The 17,251-nt window shown below is 33.8% G+C and overlaps 2 protein-coding genes across 12 annotated transcripts; both read right to left on the bottom strand.

Moving 5' to 3' along the window:
* Positions 1 to 8,699, bottom strand: LOC131645005 (uncharacterized). Of its 8 annotated transcripts, XM_058915656.1 has the most exons (10): positions 8,480 to 8,691; positions 8,206 to 8,310; positions 2,708 to 6,329; positions 1,868 to 2,220; positions 1,465 to 1,773; positions 1,264 to 1,380; positions 855 to 1,163; positions 521 to 778; positions 360 to 434; positions 1 to 280 (listed from the first exon to the last, which is right to left on the bottom strand). In XM_058915656.1, exons 4-10 carry the CDS (start codon positions 2,213 to 2,215, stop codon positions 134 to 136), a joined length of 1,563 nt encoding a protein of 520 aa, XP_058771639.1. In that variant the 5' UTR covers positions 2,216 to 2,220; positions 2,708 to 6,329; positions 8,206 to 8,310; positions 8,480 to 8,691; the 3' UTR covers positions 1 to 133. The 8 variants fall into 8 exon arrangements, with proteins under 8 accessions (XP_058771639.1, XP_058771642.1, XP_058771640.1 ...); XM_058915659.1 differs by lacking the exon at positions 2,708 to 6,329 and having other exon boundaries at positions 8,206 to 8,303; XM_058915657.1 differs by lacking the exon at positions 2,708 to 6,329.
* A 1,391-nt stretch (positions 8,700 to 10,090) lies between these two features.
* Positions 10,091 to 13,999, bottom strand: LOC131624162 (uncharacterized). Of its 4 annotated transcripts, none has more exons than XM_058895136.1 (5): positions 13,800 to 13,999; positions 12,947 to 13,202; positions 12,764 to 12,865; positions 11,955 to 12,002; positions 10,091 to 11,519 (listed from the first exon to the last, which is right to left on the bottom strand). In XM_058895136.1, the coding sequence occupies exons 2-5, from the start codon at positions 13,175 to 13,177 to the stop codon at positions 11,439 to 11,441; spliced, it is 462 nt and encodes a 153-aa protein (XP_058751119.1). In that variant the 5' UTR covers positions 13,178 to 13,202; positions 13,800 to 13,999; the 3' UTR covers positions 10,091 to 11,438. The 4 variants fall into 4 exon arrangements, 2 of the variants coding, with proteins under 2 accessions (XP_058751119.1, XP_058751123.1); XR_009290482.1 differs by having other exon boundaries at positions 10,097 to 11,519; positions 11,955 to 12,014; XM_058895140.1 differs by lacking the exon at positions 11,955 to 12,002 and having other exon boundaries at positions 10,095 to 11,519.
* Positions 14,000 to 17,251: the final 3,252 nt, after the last annotated feature.

Below are 17,251 nucleotides of genomic sequence, written 5' to 3' on the forward strand. Positions count from 1 at the left end.
TATGAGTGCATATTACCGACGCCTAGTTGTTCATGCGTAAAAATCTCTTCCAAGTCATCAATTGCAATATGTGACTTGAATTCAATACCGAAGACACTTTCATCCATATTGATTTCATGTAAAGCACCATCCTTCAAATCGGACATATCAACCATTGTTGCGAGCGTCGTCCGGTACCGAGCCACAAAAGCACCGCCCATTTTGCCGCTATCTTCGGAGGACCAGTGGGTGGTACGCTACGAACTTGCTGCGTCACTTGTTGTGACTCCCGAGCGGATGCCTAAAAATCATATAAGTTAGGTAAAATAAAAAATCATGCAGATTTAGATTCAGATTATATATTAACACTTTAAATGTACCTCTTTTAGTGATGCAACAGACTCCTCCTCCTGTAAAATCCCTTTACCCTTAATTGCGGGTTTTATAGGAGCAGTCTAAAATTAAAATGTAAAACATAATTAATAAACGGTTTAGAATTGACATTCGAAAACTAAATGATTCATAATCGTTTTCAATATACCTCATCACTAATGGTAATGAGCTCCGAGGGCCATGCAACAAATGATCCTATTGCATCTCGCAGCAATGTCGTCTCTGAGACCATGTCAGGTACCGGTAGCATCGCATCATGATCTAATACAACATCCACCGATACTTTCAGGTGTCCATCCGGGAGCGGTCTATGGTGAAGTAAATCTCCCAAAGTGTTGTGCACTTTTCCCTTGCCAACTAGTCGATAATTCGGTGACGATAAGTATAGTTGGCAAGATGAAATGCCCTAAACCAATAGTAAATATAAAGTCATTATCATTAATAAAATAGAACAATTTGTAAGGAAAAAAATTTATAATTACCTCGGGAAATTTCCTTTGACAGTTGATACTAGCCTTATCACTAGTTTCTTTCACCGATGAAGTGTTGCACTTTTCTCTCATATACATATCTTTATCTCTTTGCAATTCAGAGACTTGTGCTTGCAATTCCTGCAACTTTTGCAACACTTCTTCATTGGTAAGATTTGATCTTCTCCTAGGACTCTTGTAAAAAGAGGTTGGAGTCACACCATGACCCTTACCCCTCACCCGACCGGGATACTCAGGAGCATCTAGTGCTCTACTAAGTACGCTCCCTTCACCGGTGGATACCGATTGCGACAAGGTCTCCTGTAATTCATTTACATTTCAATAATTATTAGTGGAGATAAAAAATCATTTATATATTAAAAAACATTTGATTTAATTAAAGACACAGCATTATACTTACACATTCAGTATAAACTCTCTGAACATCGGGATCGACAGCTTGATTCTTGCCCACACGAGCTTCCTTCCACAACACATGTACAGGAAGTGAAGTTTCCTCACTTTTAGTCTCCTCTAACTATGCATTGACACAAATGATAAGATCGTCAAATAAAACATGCACATTTAGACAATTAATTAAAACGTATTTCTATTTACTTACAATTTTATCCTCTAAGCGTGCATATCCCAAACGCCCTTTTTTATATGGATACGCGGGTTTGGATGCTCTCGCACTATTCGTGGCACTCCTTTTCCGAAAATCTTCATCTCTTTGCTTTACAAACTCAGCCCAATCTTTTTCATCAATGAAGATCTCATACTTTTTTGGCCGTCCTGGTGCCTCTTCAAGAAAGTTTCCATCTTTATCCTTAAGATAGGTGTTTGTCAAAAAAGCTTTCCACCCTCTATATCTTTTGCCGGCCAAACTAAGTATGTAGCGTCTACGATCATCTGGTATCTCAAAAGTCCTCTGCAAAAAAACATACGCATAGTGTGTTAGTATAAGTAATTTAAACAATTTATCGTCAAGATAATAACAACAATTAACCATATATGATATATACCTGAAGCTCGACCCAAATCGCTTTTTTTTTCGCATCCAACTCTTCGCTTTTCAGATTCCATTTAGCTATGGAGACCGGAATATGCATACGAACAAGTGTACCAATATAGCTTGTCAACTTTGCAGAATTAGGACCAATTGCTTGTTTATCAGAATTCCAATCCAAATGGTATACTAATCCTTGGTCTCTATGTCGAATGATTCCCTTCATAATGGTGATGCCTCGTGCAACTTCTTTTGCTTCAGTATCAGGTGGAGCATTTGTATCCGTGGCATCTCTTTCTTGAGCATCTCTTTCTTGTGAGTTTTCTTGTGAGTTTTCAGGTGGAGCATCTCTATCCGGAGCCATTGAACCTGTATCAAACAAACTAATGCACATTAGTACACTATTAATAAGCTAACAATCTATACAAGTCAAATGGAAGTCAAACCATGCATGTACAAGTAAATCGGAAACGAAATCGGTACAAATCAAAATAAGCGTCAAAAAAGAAAGTTGTCGGAATTAAACGAAATTTACATGGCTATGGTAAAACGTCCCCACGGACTCAAAAATAAAGTCGGTTTTCCGAAATTCAGACCCTAAGCCCTACTTTTGATTACGGGCAGAAGCAAAACCGATAAAAAAACAGTCCCGAAATGTAAAGATAAGTGCATGAGCAGCTCCGGAATCGTCAAAATAGTATAGTTACATGTAAAGAAGTCAACAAACGGATACATGGTTCAAAAGTTATGTACAAAACGAGAATATGCACCAAAATTGAATAAGTACTATACTATTGAATAAAACAATCGGTACAAATTGAATAAAGCAAATTAGTCGGAATATGTATACTATTACCTTTATCACTGACGTCTCTTTCTTTTCTTGGTAGGATTGTGTTCTACGCGTCTCTTAACAACGCGGACGGTTGGATTGATCCAAATACCCTCATTATGATCATTTCTAGTACACGATTCATTCTCATTTTGATCGTTTCTTGTACAAGATTCAATGCCAACACCAATATCACCTTGATCTTCAATGTTTTCATCAACTATTTTGTTAGATAAAAGCACTATAGACCATTTCGTACTTGTCGGATCATTGACATAGAACACTTGTTTAGCTTGAGAGGCTAGAATGAAAGGCTCATCTTTGTACCCTACCCTATTGAGATCCACTTGCAAAAATCCTGACTTATCCATTCGTATGCCACTATTATTTTCAACCCACTTGCAACCAAATACAGGAATCTGAAACTTCGCGTAATCAAACACCAAAATGCGCTCGATAACCCCAAAATATGACAAATTTGCAAATTTCGGATTTAAGTCATTCGCACTTGATATGTGCATTGCTTCAGCTACCAAGGTAACACCACTATTTTGCATAGTACTTTTATCATCCTGTTCTTTGGTATAAAATGTGTATCCATTAATTGCGTATGCGCTATAAGAAAGCACAATTACACTTGGACCATAGGCTAAACATCTCAACCTTTTTGTTACTGAAGCAGGATCTGAACGATACTTTGAATAAATATGATCCCTAAACCACGGTATGAAACTTCGATTGTGCTCTCGTACTATCCAGTTCTCATTTCTATTTGGATTTAAATCTCGGAGAACAACCTTGTGCATTTCAATATACGGCTCAACCTCAATCTCATTGTGCAGAACATACAAGTGCGCTTGATCCCGTTCGACCATTGATACTGTCACAACTTTATTTCCAATTAGCCTTTTTCCTTCTTTTTTTTCGACAATATGAGATTTGGGGAGTCCAATTGATTGAACATTTGACAGATATTCAGTACAAAACTCAACCGCTTCTTCAACAACGTATCGTTCGACAATACAACCCTCCGGTCGACTTCTGTTTTTCACGTACCCTTTTAATATTTTCATATAACGTTCAGCAGGGTACATCCATCTCATATAAGCTGGTCCGCACAATTGTGTCTCTTTCACAAGATGAACGACTAGATGAACCATTATGTCAAAAAACGAGGGAGGAAAATACATTTCAAGATCACATAAAGTAACAACTATCTCTTTTTGCAATGTTGGTAAGATCGCGGGATCGACCACCTTACTGCAAATTGACCTGAAGAAGAAACACAGCTTAGTTATTGCGCTTCTTACTTTTTCTGGCAGAATAGAACGTATACCTATTGGTAAAAAGTGTTCCATTATAACATGGCAATCATGCGTCTTCAAACTCTTTAACTTGAGGTCTTTCATGGACACAAGTCTTCTAATATCTGAAGAGTAGCCTTCTGGAACTTTAACTTCACTGAGGAACTTACACAATGTTTTCTTCTCCTTTCTAGATAGAGTGTAAACAGCAGGTGGCAGATATGTTCGTTTTCCTTTCGTCACGGGTCCCAATTCAGTTCTCATTCCCATGTTTACCATGTCCTTCCTTATGTTGAGGCCATCCTTAGACTTTCCTTGTATTTGAGTAACGTACCTATGACGCTGTCAAATACATTTTTTTCAATATGCATAACATCCAGGAAATGTCTTACGTACAACGACTTCCAATATGGAAGTTCAAAAAAAATTGACTTCTTCTTCCACCCACCCTTGACAAGTGAATGTGCAAAAGGCTTGCCAAACTGAGTGCTCACATCTTTCACCTTTTCAAAAATTTGATCACCTGACAAAAAAGGCGGGGCTGTACGATGTTCGGCCTTTCCATTGAATGCTTTTCTCCACCCACGGTAGTGATGATTAGAATTTAAGAATCTACGATGGCCGAGAAAGACATTCTTCTGACAAAGCTCCAATCGTGTCGTATCGGTTTCATCTTCACAAACAGGACACGCCTTTTGACCTTTATTGCTGTACCCGGATAGATTTCCGTATGCTGGAAAATCATTAATTGTTCCAAACAACATCGCCCTCAAGTTGAAACTTTCCTTCCTATACCCATCGTAAACCTCCACACCGTTCTCCCACAAAAACTTTAAATCTTCGATTAACGGTGCCAAGTATACGTCTATGTCATTCCCTGGTTGTTTAGGCCCAGAAATTAGCATAGATAACATCATGTACTTACGCTTCATGCATAGCCACGGAGGTAGGTTATAAATCATAAGAATCACAGGCCATGTGCTATGCGAGATACTTTGAATACCATGCGGGTTCATTCCATCAGTAGACAATGACAACCGAAGGTTTCTTACTTCTTTTCCAAATTCAGGATAATCAGTTTCAACTTTCATCCATTGTGGTGAGTCTGCCGGATGTCGCAACTTTCCATCAATAATTCTTTCATCTGCATGCCAAGTCAAGTGTCTTGAATCGGTCTCACTATGATACATGCGTCTAAATCTCGGAATTATAGGAAAATACCATAAGACTTTAGCAGGAGACAACTTTTTCTTATATCGAGGGGCACCACATTTAGGACACTCATTCAACGCTGCATACTCGTTTCGAAACAAAACGCAATCGTTTGGACATGCATGTATCTTATCATAGCTCATGCCAATAGAGGACAACATCTTTTTGGCTTCATACGTTCGATTGGGAAGAACATTATCCTTTGGTAGCATATCTTTCATAAGGGCTAATAACTCTGTGAAACTTTTATCCGACCATCCATTGTCCGCCTTTAAGTTGTACAACTTTAACACCGCAGACAATATTGTGAATTTTGAACAACCATCATACAACGGTTTCTCTGCATCGCTTACCAACCTCTCAAACATTTTGGGACAATCCGCAAGATCTTCTTCAAGCGCTTCTGCAATCTCTTCGACTCGATCGCACTCGTATGTGTCTGTGCAATCGTCGTTTGAAGCATACTTCCTATTACAACTCGACTCAGCATTCCCGTTACTTTTCTCACCATGCATTGTCCAACATGTATAACTTCTATCAATTCCAAACCGTAGTAAATGGGATGCCAACTTATTCCCGTCAACCTTACCCCCATAACAGCAACCCAAGCAAGGACACGACATTCGAAGCGGGTCTTCGGAGTGCGCAACCGCAAACTCAACGAATTCCCATACCCCTTTCTCGTACTCTTTCGACAATCGGTTTGAATTCATCCATGTCTTATCCATGTCTTAATTAAGCTAAACAAAAACGGTCAAACTTTCACTCTTCACAAGTAACCCCTATGGCGAATTCAATTCACAAAGTTAGTAAGTTCATCACTTAATATTATTGACATCAAGAATATTCCACATGTCGGAATAATGAGTATTACTAAATATAATCTAAAAGTTACAAAGTTAGTAAGTTCATCACTTAAAAATCAGAGAATATTCCACATGTCGGAATAATGAGTATTACACTCACGTCTTAATTAATTAAGCTAAACAAAAACAACTAATTATTAAGAAACAGAACGGTATAATGCGTTTCTGTCAAAACGCAAAGGATACACGGAATGAATCAGAAGCAATAAAACGCAATGTAAGATTCTTGAATGAGATCAAACTTTCACTCTTCACAAGTAACCCCTATCTAGCAAATATATTCCCTAAACATGAGAAATTGGGTTCAAAACAAGTTCTAAATCCCTAAACCAACATCCCGGACAGCCATGATATACGTATAAATTGGCTCTCAAAATTCACTTCAAACAAGTTCAAGATGAAAGAAAGTAAACTCAACCATAGCCAAAGCTCAACGATGTCTTTAGAATCAAAATCAAATAATATCAATACAAAATATGACTTAATTCCACTTCAAAACATGAGATCAATTCCAACCACCTTTGAATCAATTAACTTAGAAACCGGGAAGCCACTACACCAACCTATTAACACATACTTAAGTTCACTTCAAACATGTCTTACACAACGAACTCGGACAGCCATGAACATGAACCAAAACCAAAACTCAAAGAGAAGCACAATATCATTCAAACTCAACAATACACTCTAAAGACATTTAATCAAACATGTAATATGCTTCATTCTCAAATTGCAGTGCAACTGTGCAAGGTAAAGAAAAACAACATCCCTTAGTTGAAACCCTTAAAACTAAACCCATAAATCATTCCCAATCTCTGAACTAAACTAAACTAAACTGATGGATTATATCAAATTTCAACTTGGAATATAAACTACATATGAAAATAAACTTAATATGAATCCATTTGTTTTACTATAGAAATGCTACCAAATTTCTTTCAGGCATTTCATCAAACAAGTTGCAGGCAGAAGTCCAATCTTTGATACCAAAATTTTCACTAAAAAAATAAGTGATAGAAAAATAACAAAAGAAAATGAAGCCTAAAACTCACCGGCGGTGAGGTTCTGGATGAAGACGGAGGAGAAAACGAGTGTAGACGGAGGGACGCTGACGGTGGTGGATGGCACCGATGGTGGTGGACGGAAGGGCGATGGAGGATGATGAAGATACAGTGAGGGTTTTTCGCGTGCAGAGAACAGAAAACGAAATAGAGAAAGTGAGAAACAGTAACAGGTGAGAAGCGTGTTTTTGGTTTTTTAGTAATAAAGGCTACTAAAGTGCTTCTGAAAAACGCTCTCATAGCCTGGTCTATACCAGCGCTTTTGACTAAAAAGCGCTCTCATTAAACCCCCCTATAGCACCGCTTTGAAAAGCGCTTTAATAGACAACCCTACCAGAGCGCTTTTGAAAAGCGCTCTCATACCCCCCCTTACCAGAGCGCTTTTTAAAAGCGCTCTCATACACCCCCTACCAGAGCGCTTTTTAAAAGCGCTCTCATACCCCCCCTACTAGAGCGCTTTTTTTACATCATTTTCCCTTTGTTTATTAATTTTGTTTTTAGCGAACCCTACGAGAGCGCTTTTGCTAAAAGCGCTTTAGTAGCTGCGCTGCTACAGCTTAAATTTGTCGTAGTGTTAATTGTTGGACAACATCTATCACAATAGGACAACCACTATCACACTTGGACAACAACTACACAGAGACTCAACCACTGACTTAGCTAGGCAGCAACCGTATTTATTGTGCCTCAGCAATGGTCAAAAAATAAAACCAGGAGTGCAAGAACACTACTAAAAGTACAAGAAGTGATACTCTAAAATAAAACCAAATTTGTGATTTGCAATCATATAACTGAAATGTAGATGTTGGTTGTGTTACATTTTTCTCCTGGTACATGAGAACCTTTAGATTGTCAACACTAAAATTATCTTAGATACACTATTGTCAAGTACAATCTATAGACAGACTACCTTTAAGAAGCCAAAAGAGTGTTGAAGTAATTTCCAGAATATAAAATGTTGTTATATGATAGATATAGAATTGCTAAGCTAATATTAGAGAATTAAGATTCTTGTTATGCATTTGAGGTCAAATAAAACAAACTCCTTAAAAATATTTTCTATACTTTAGACAACATACCTTATATGTTTAATCAAGGAAATCATAGTTGGTATAATTGTGATTTCTTGAATCCTGTCAAAATAATCACATGCCATCCTCTTACAAGTTTCTACCGCCTGAAATCTTCAAATTGTGGATCACATGTTAGTGAATGTGTCAATATGAAAAAGAAAATTCAGCCTTTAAGAACAAACTAAAGATCACCGGAAATTGTGGATCAATTTCATGTAAATAAAACATTCTTGGGTAAATAAAACTGAAGAGAAAGAATAGATCATAGATGAAAGATTACCTTTACATGAAAATAAATGAAGGAGTAAATTATGCAGAGAAGTAAGTGGGAGAGCTTTTAGATCTAGAATCTATTCTTGGGTTTATTTGGTTGTGTTGCTTCCTTCGGTTACTCACTCACACGATTTAATATGTGGTTGGTGGGAGTGTTGTACAACTAGCTTCTATGGTCGAGTTTAATTGTGTTTCCTTGCTTATCTCACTCATTCACTTTAATATTAAAAACCTACATTTAATATTTTGGGACAATGTTGCAATTATATAACAGTAGTGCCAATACTATTAATACAATAAAGTGTACATATGGACCATTCAATACTTGAAACTAAGTAGGATAGATAAGAATTTGCTTTTTATTTTATTTATGTTGTTTCGATGCATTTCATGCTTCCAAACTAATACATAAATGTCACTGTTTTTTCTATTTAATAACAAACTTTAAAAAAGTATTTTGATATTTTTAAATGGATACAAAATATATTAAAATAAATTATTAATCTATTTGTTATATTTAAAAATAAGCTAATATTGTTCATTAGATTGTATTTTAGAATGATTACCTTTAAATTTATTATTTATCTTTTTAAAAAAATTAAATCAAATTGAAAATAAATTTAAAACTTGAATTGACCCAAAAATTTAATTAATTAAAGATTATAAGTTTGAGAGATTTAATCAAAATAAATTGATCTTCAAACTAAAATTCCAAAATTCTAAAAATAAATAAGAAAAATAAAATTTTAATTTTAATAATAGTAAAACTAATGACTATTTTACAATTATTATTTGAGGTGAAATATTAACAATATCTTTTGAAGTTTCATAGCTAAAATTTAATTATAAATTGACATATATAGTCAATTAATTATTGAAAATCGATCTAACAAACGGGCACTTTCCAGCGAGTATTTCAATTATAAAAGTTAATAACTATGAGAATTGGTACAAGTAATTGAAGATTTGTTTTCTGTTATCAAGATTTTTAGGATATTGTGAAAGAAGTGGTAGCACCGCTTGCAGAAAAGCAATGGATGAACAAAAAGCTGCACATAAAGAATTGAAGAAGAATTATAGGACTCTCTTTATAATTCATCAATGTGTGAGTCGAGATAATTTTGAAAAGTTTTGTTATGTAGAATATGCAAAAGAAGCTTGGGAGATTTTTGAAAAGTCTTTTGGAGCAACAACCTCAATCAAGTGCCATGGAGAAAATAGTTCTATAATAATATAGCAAGGCCTAAGGAGCATGTTGCTCATTTACTTATGAGATACATGGTTTTTGTGGTAGCTCTTTGCAGGACCCTTTGGGTTTCTTGTACATAAATTCTTCAAATTATCTTTTCAAATCTGTTGTCTCAACTATAGTTTTATCTACACGAGCATTAGCTTATGTAGCCTCTTCATGCTTTAGAAGCCTCGGCTTTAGCCGTCTCAATGGTTTGGCTATCCGCTTCTCTAGTCGGGTTTGAAACGGACATTTATGTCAAGTAAGACACTTCATATTGTACGTTAACCACCATTCAGGCAGTTCCGTAACACCGGCCTCGTGACTTACCGATGACAACTTCTTTTCATAATTGTAGCTTTTCTGACTCATCAACATTATTATCATTTTGTGTGGCTTGTATCAAACGATTCACATAATCTTCATGTACAACACAAGTTACTAATCAATACAAACATGTCATGCTACAAGTTTGCATATATAATCAATCCACAAGCCATAGTTCAAATAAACCGTCCATTTACCTAAGGCTGCTATAACATGAACTAATTCCTAATTCCTAATTCAAACATTACATCAACCAAAGTTGCATTCATAACTCTAAACAACTAACTCAAGGACCACTCATATTCAAATAACACATACAACCATGCCAATTCAAAGTTCTTCCACTACAAAAAAACTCAAGTTTGTCAGGTGAAAACCACCCCGCAAATGCAAATATCACCTTGCAACGCAACTGTTGCGAGGTGATACGCTCACCTTGCAAAAACATTAGTCGCAACTTTTTGCAAGGGGATTCGCACCCTGCAACTTTTCCAGGTGTTTTTCACCCCGCAACGTTTCCAGCTTTGAAGCACCCCGCAAACACGCTTTCCAAGAATTACAGACAACTTCGTTCCATGCGACACAGTTGATTCAGCGCAGGTGACACAGTTGGTTCAAAGCAGGAGTAACAGTATGTTAGGTGGCTTACGGGGTGAGTTTCACCTAGCAATATTTGAATATTCAAAAACTTATAAGGTGAAATTCACCTGACAAATATTTTGAGATACCATGTTAAATGCACAACGCAAATAGTAACGTATATAATAAGAAATATATATTAATATATTATTCTAAATATTAAAATTAATATTTAGAATAATATAAATATAATAAATAATTTAAATTCAAAAAAATTTAAAAATACTAAATTTATAATTAATTCTAAATATTTAAATTCATACTTATATAACGAAATTCATAATTAATCAAAAATATTTAAATTCAAAATAATATTCACTTGGGATCTACCACTCCTTGGTTACCAATTGCTCCAAATCCACCACCACCATATTGTTGTTGAAATAATTGTTGCATTTGTTGCATTTGTTGTTGCATTTACTGTTGTATTTGTTGCATTTGTTGTTGCATTTACTTGTCGAATTTGTTGTTGTGTAAGCATTATTTGCTCTTGTGAAAGTCTCAATGCTTCCTCCAACTCCATTTGTTTTTTTCTCAATGTTTCATTTTCGCGTGCTGCTTCACTCTGAGCTAGTTGTCTATTTGTTTCAGTTATTTCAGGGGTTAATGTCGGAGGACGTGAAGACCCTTCCCCGTATGCATTGTCCTAAATAAAGAAAACATATCCCCTTTTTTGTAGTTGCCAGCTAAAGGTCCACTAGCATAAAATTTTCCATTTTTATTCCTTCCCTTACTTACTTTCAACCACAAATATTAATCAATAGCTGGATCAAGAGGATGTCGCCCTTTGTGGACCACCTAACTCAGGATGTTTAGCTAAAATCTCTACCTTCAACCTTTGGTACTCCACCTACACATACGTAAATAAATTAAATGAAATAATAGAGTTTAGACAATTTATTAGAATAAAAAATATAGGTGAAGGCAATTAAATGAAATAAAAAGTATAGGCAATTTTTATAAAAACATTGAATCAAAATTTTTATAAAAACATTGGATCAAAAGTCATTAATGGAAGGGTGCTCTACATATACGTTGGGAGTCTATGGTGTCAGTAAAAACAAAAAGTAACTTATATAAAAAATAATTCATAATTTTATCTCCTAATTTGATAGTGATAATTTATTTATCCATATTTTATTCAACTGCTAATTTATTTAGCCATATTTAGTTCAACTTAATACCTCCTAAATTAATATTTAAAAAAACACTTATGATTTGGAATAATAACAATACAATGTAATAACAAAACAAGTCAAAGATACAACACAAGCAAACACAGAACTGCATTCACTGATACAAAGAGACTGGCCATAAACTCCACATGCAGCCCCTACACCAACCACTATAACAGCATTACAACCAGATATAATGATAAAGGGGAAAAAAGCAGCACAAAACGGACGATAAAAACGGACAGATAATAGGAACTCGGGTACAGACAATAAACGGACGGTAAAAACGAAAAATCAAGTTTATAGATAAAAACGGTTGCAAGTTAATGCGTGGTTTTTTTCATCTCATTTATAATAGAGTAATTATTAATTAATACTATTAATTATTCTTCAAATGTGAAAAACAAAAGATTTACATCATTTGGATAGACAAACACTAAAGCAAATAACTTAAAATGTCTTCATTTCTAAAATTGAATTTATGGTATATATTTTGTCAAACTATTTCGAATTTTTGAATACCTATCATTTGAAAATTTATGGTATTAACTTTAATTTATTCTAACTAAATGTTATAAGAGTTTGATCAACAATGAATTTATGTTATAAGAATTTTTGGAAACCTTAAATTATCTGAGTTCTCCTTAGCTTGTTATGAACACTAAAAGAGTCATATGCTACACATTTTCATTTAAAGCACTTTGCATATATAAGAGTTGATACATAGAAATGAACTATGTTTATTTTTATTAACAAAAATTTAAGACTTGTATAATGGTATAAATCACAATAAGAGGAGTTGGGCAGCGTATAGTTTTTAATGAAACCCTATGAATAATTGTTTTTATTTCTAATGAGAAGTAAAATTAACCAGAGATCAAAATTAAAACAAAGAGAAGAAATACTAATATCATCTTACTTGAGTATCTCTAGCACGGTCGTCGCAATACTCTCCATCTCTTTGCCAATAAGTCCTCTCGTGAAGCTCTTGCATTAATGGAGTTCTTATCTTAGCCACAACCTAATACACATAAAACTCCAATAAAAATATAACACAATTAAGAATATAATTTAAAAAAGTAGTGACATGAAAGTATATTACCAATCGATCAGCATGATCAGCAATACTAATGCTTTCGGTTCTATGATTAGCGGCATGCCTTTCTGATGCTCTACGCTGCTTTGCTTTTTCAGATTTTTTCTTTAAACACATTTTCGTCCATCCATGGAGGCTTGATCCCTCTTTCTTCATATCCAAGTCTAGCAAGCCTAAACATGTCTGAAAGTCGTGCTGATGCTCTTTTCCTAAAATTAATCTCAACCAGCTCATCATCTAGTGTGTACCATACACACTTCTCCTACAATATAGAAATTTAAACAAGATGGTTAGAAATTAAAAAATTAATTTCTTAAAGAATACGAACATCTCACTCCTCCCTCTGTCCGACAACATTCTTGATCAAATGTCCTGGTAACAAACAATTTAACTCCTTCCTCAAAATGTGGTTTAAGTCCAACTTAGCAATGATCATGAAATAAAACCAAGAGTGCAAAAACACCACTAAAAGTACAATAAGTGATACTCTAAAATAAAACCAAATTTGTGATTTTCAATTATATAAATGAAATGTAGATGCTGCTTGTGTTACATTTTTCTCCTAATACATGAGAAACTTTAAATTGCCAACACCAAAATTATCTTAGATGCACTATTGTCAAGTACAATCTAAAGATAGATTTTACCAACCAAGAAGATTTAGTAACTTGTAAAAAAATAAATCCCTAGGATGTGTCGGTAAATTAAACATAAACTGTTCACGGGTAAGCTTAAGAAGCCAAAAGAGTGTTGAAGTAATTTCTAGAGTATAAAATATTGTTATATGATAGATATATAGAGTATAACATTACAAGGTAAAATAAAATTAAAAATCTTTGCTATACTATAGACAGCATACCTTATATGTTTAATTAAGGAAATCATAGTTGGTATAATTGGAAATGATTGAGTGTGGTCAAAATAATCACATGCCATCCTCTTACAAGTTTCTACCGCCTGAAATCTTCAACACATGTTAGTGAATGTTTCAATAATGAAAAAGAAAACCAGTCTTTATATATGAAGGTGAAAGAGAAGAGCATATATGAAAGTTTACCTTTATATATATATATATATATATATATATATATATATATATATATATATATATATATATATATATATATATATATATATATATAGGGAGCATATCAAGTGAGAGCATTTTTAAATGAGAGATGAGAGGAAGAAATATCAACCATTGAATTCATCAAGAGAGATAAATTAATAGCCTCATTAATATAGTAACATTCTCTCTCTTGATGAATCCAATAGTTGATATTTCTTTCTCTCATCTCTCATTTAAAAAATACTCTCACTTGATATGCTCCATATATATATATATATATATATATATATATATATATATATATATATATATATATATATATATATATATATATATATATATATATATATATATATATATATATATATATATATATATATATATATATATATATATATATATATATATATATATATATATATATATATATGAAGGAGTGAATTATGCAGAAAAGCAAGTGGGAGAGCTTAGATCTAGAATCAATTCTTTGGCTTCCTTAGGTCACTCATGCACTCATTGGCTTCCTTAGGTCACTCATGCACTCACATTATTTATATGTGGTTGGTGAGTGTATTGTATTTATTTTGACACAAGTGGTAGGTGAGGGTGTATTATCTTTTGGAATAGTTAGAGATAATGGCAGACAGCCATATTTTACGTGATTCTCATTACTAGTGCCATTTATTAAAAGCTTCAGTTCTTTTCAGATGAAGTGCATACACACATTTGCACAATAAATATGTATTTATTAAATCGGTATAATAGAATGATTCAGTCTCTAAAAAATAATACGGCACCTACAAAATTTTAAAATATCATAATTTTACCTGTTCACTCTTTAAATTCAAATTCTAAACATAGTCATCACAAACAACAAAATAGTATAAAATACAAATTTAAATAAACTTTGAACAAGTTCTAATTGAAAACATGGAAAAAATTCTAAATAAGTTTTGAATAAAGTCTTCTTATATTTTCATTTTATTTTATTTTTGGAAAAATATCAAAACGGCGTCATTTTGTCCGAGTAAAAAATGTTAGAACAAAACTTTATTCTCCATATAATCTCTAATTTTGATGATAACAATACATATATTTTTTATGTAACAATTTTGTATTCTAGTGGTTTCTTGAGTGTGGAGATTTTATATTTTATTTGATTCTGGAAAGTTATCTGGAAAAATCATTAGCATCAAATTGTCACGCCTCAGAAGAACTATTGCATCTACTTCTAAAGAAACATCAGGAGTTCTGAAAATGTTTAATGTTCGCTAGAAAATGATCTCCATGTGTTTCTCAAATAAGTTGTTACTTCTAGATCAAATAAGCTTTTGCTTACGACTCAAAAATCAAGAATTGATTCTCAGATAAGCTTTTGCTTTTAGCTCGATAGACAAGGTTTTGACTCTGAAGACTCTGATACTATTGGAACAGTCATCTAATGTGATCTCTTCTGCACCATCATTACTTTAGATCAAAAGTATATCATTAGAAGATAAAGATCAGAAACTTGTACAAGAAGAAAATAGTACAATAGTACAATACCCATCCCACTATGGTGAAAACACATATACGACCAAAAAGAATTTGTGTCCTCCTATTTCCCACGAGATCATGGTGCCGTTATGTCAGCTGGCAATGATAGTGACATTTTGTCCTTCTCAAAGGTCTACTTTTTGAGCCTACATAAAGGATCAATGTTTCATTGAAAAACTACTGATTGAAGAAGAATTGCAAGAGAACTATAAAGAAACAAATTGAGAGTTACTGTGTAAAAAATTCACGTAGAAAAGTTCATCCAAGAGAAACTAAAAAACACAAAGAGTTATTGCTCATTATTTGTGTGTAAACATTTATTCTAAAACTTTGTTTCATTTGCTTATCAAGAAGCATTATTTGAAACACTTTCTATTGTAAATCTTTTGAGATTTGTTTTTCCTCAAGTGACTCGGTGTTAGTATGCATACTTGAGAAGGCTAATCTGTTTTTTCAAACTCTTAGACGTATATTTGTAATCTTTCAAGATTAGTGGATTAAGTCCTTTTTGAAGTCTTTCCAAAAGATCATGAGAAGTCTTTCCAAAAGATGGAGACCTTTGGTTACTGCGTTAAAACTATCTAAGGATTCAGATAAGAAAGCTATCTAAGGATCCTGATAAGAAAGCTATCTAAGATCATCAGAAGTCTTTCCAAATCTATTGCTCTAAGATTCAGATAAGAAAGAACCAAGTCATAAATGAACAAAGCCTTCCAAGCTAAAGAAGTAGAAAATTCTGACAATGAAGTTTCTCATGACGAAGATGAATTGTCCATTCTGTCCAAAAGAGTCAAGCAACTCTAGAAGAAAAGACAACAACTTTCGAGGATCTAGAAACATAGGAGATCGTCCAAAAACATCTGTAAAAGGAATAGCAAGTAAGGAAGTAACGTACTACGAGTGCAAGGAGCCTAGACACTACAAAAATGAATGTCCAATGCTTAAGAAGAAAGCACCAAAAAAGAAAGTTTCAGAAAAAAGTGGTTTCAATGGCAAGAATAAAGGTCTTGTAACAACATGGGATGACTCTGACTATGAAGTATCAGAACTTTCTCTGAACTTTCACGTGCTGAGTTAGAGTTATGTCTTTCTGAATCTCAGAATAGTTATCAGAAACTTCAACAAAATTTCAAGAACCTATAGAAAGTTCATGAATATGAAATTAAAGAGTATGGTTAGCTAGAGAAAGAAATTTCTGAGCAAAAAGGAAACAATTTTATTTTACAAAAAGAGAATGCTTTTCTAAACAAAAAATGCTTAAAACTTGAAGAAACTCTTTCTAAAGCTCCTCTATCTTCTGAAACCAACTTATACAAATACGATAAGGCATTTCAGAAACTCTTAAACAATAGTATGGATATAAGATAAATGACTTCTATGATCTATGGCGTCAGTCATAATGGAAAGAGAGGAATTGGTTATGTTACTGATAATGATAATCAGACTCCACTTCAAGAAAACCAACCTATATCTCCATTATCTTATCACTACACACCAGCACAGATACAAAAGTTTAATGTTGCATGAAAACCCAAGTATATTAGAAACTCTGGGATAACTAGTTTAAAATGACCCAAAATATTGGGTACCAAATGATAAAATAGTGTATGTTGCAGTTATCTTATGCAGCAGAGTTAAAACACCAGTCATGGTACCTGGACTCTGGATGCTCGCGTTATTTTGTTTCATCCCTATTTGAAAGAATG

Source organism: Vicia villosa, linkage group LG1, assembly GCF_029867415.1.
Source record: "Vicia villosa cultivar HV-30 ecotype Madison, WI linkage group LG1, Vvil1.0, whole genome shotgun sequence".
NCBI classification, from domain to species: Eukaryota; Viridiplantae; Streptophyta; class Magnoliopsida; order Fabales; family Fabaceae; genus Vicia; species Vicia villosa.

What these genes read in the sequence shown, in the direction of transcription:
- LOC131645005 (XM_058915654.1), bottom strand. Translation starts at nt 5,927, where the DNA reads ATGGATAAGACATGGATGAATTCAAACCGATTGTCGAAAGAGTACGAG.
- LOC131624162 (XM_058895136.1), bottom strand. Translation starts at nt 13,177, where the DNA reads ATGATGAGCTGGTTGAGATTAATTTTAGGAAAAGAGCATCAGCACGAC. An exon ending in CTGATCATGCTGATCGATTG is followed by an intron (nt 12,866 to 12,946) that starts GTAATATACTTT and finishes TATGTGTATTAG; the next exon opens with GTTGTGGCTAAGATAAGAAC. An exon ending in TCTTTGTATCAGTGAATGCA is followed by an intron (nt 11,520 to 11,954) that starts GTTCTGTGTTTG and finishes ACGTATGTGTAG; the next exon opens with GTGGAGTACCAAAGGTTGAA.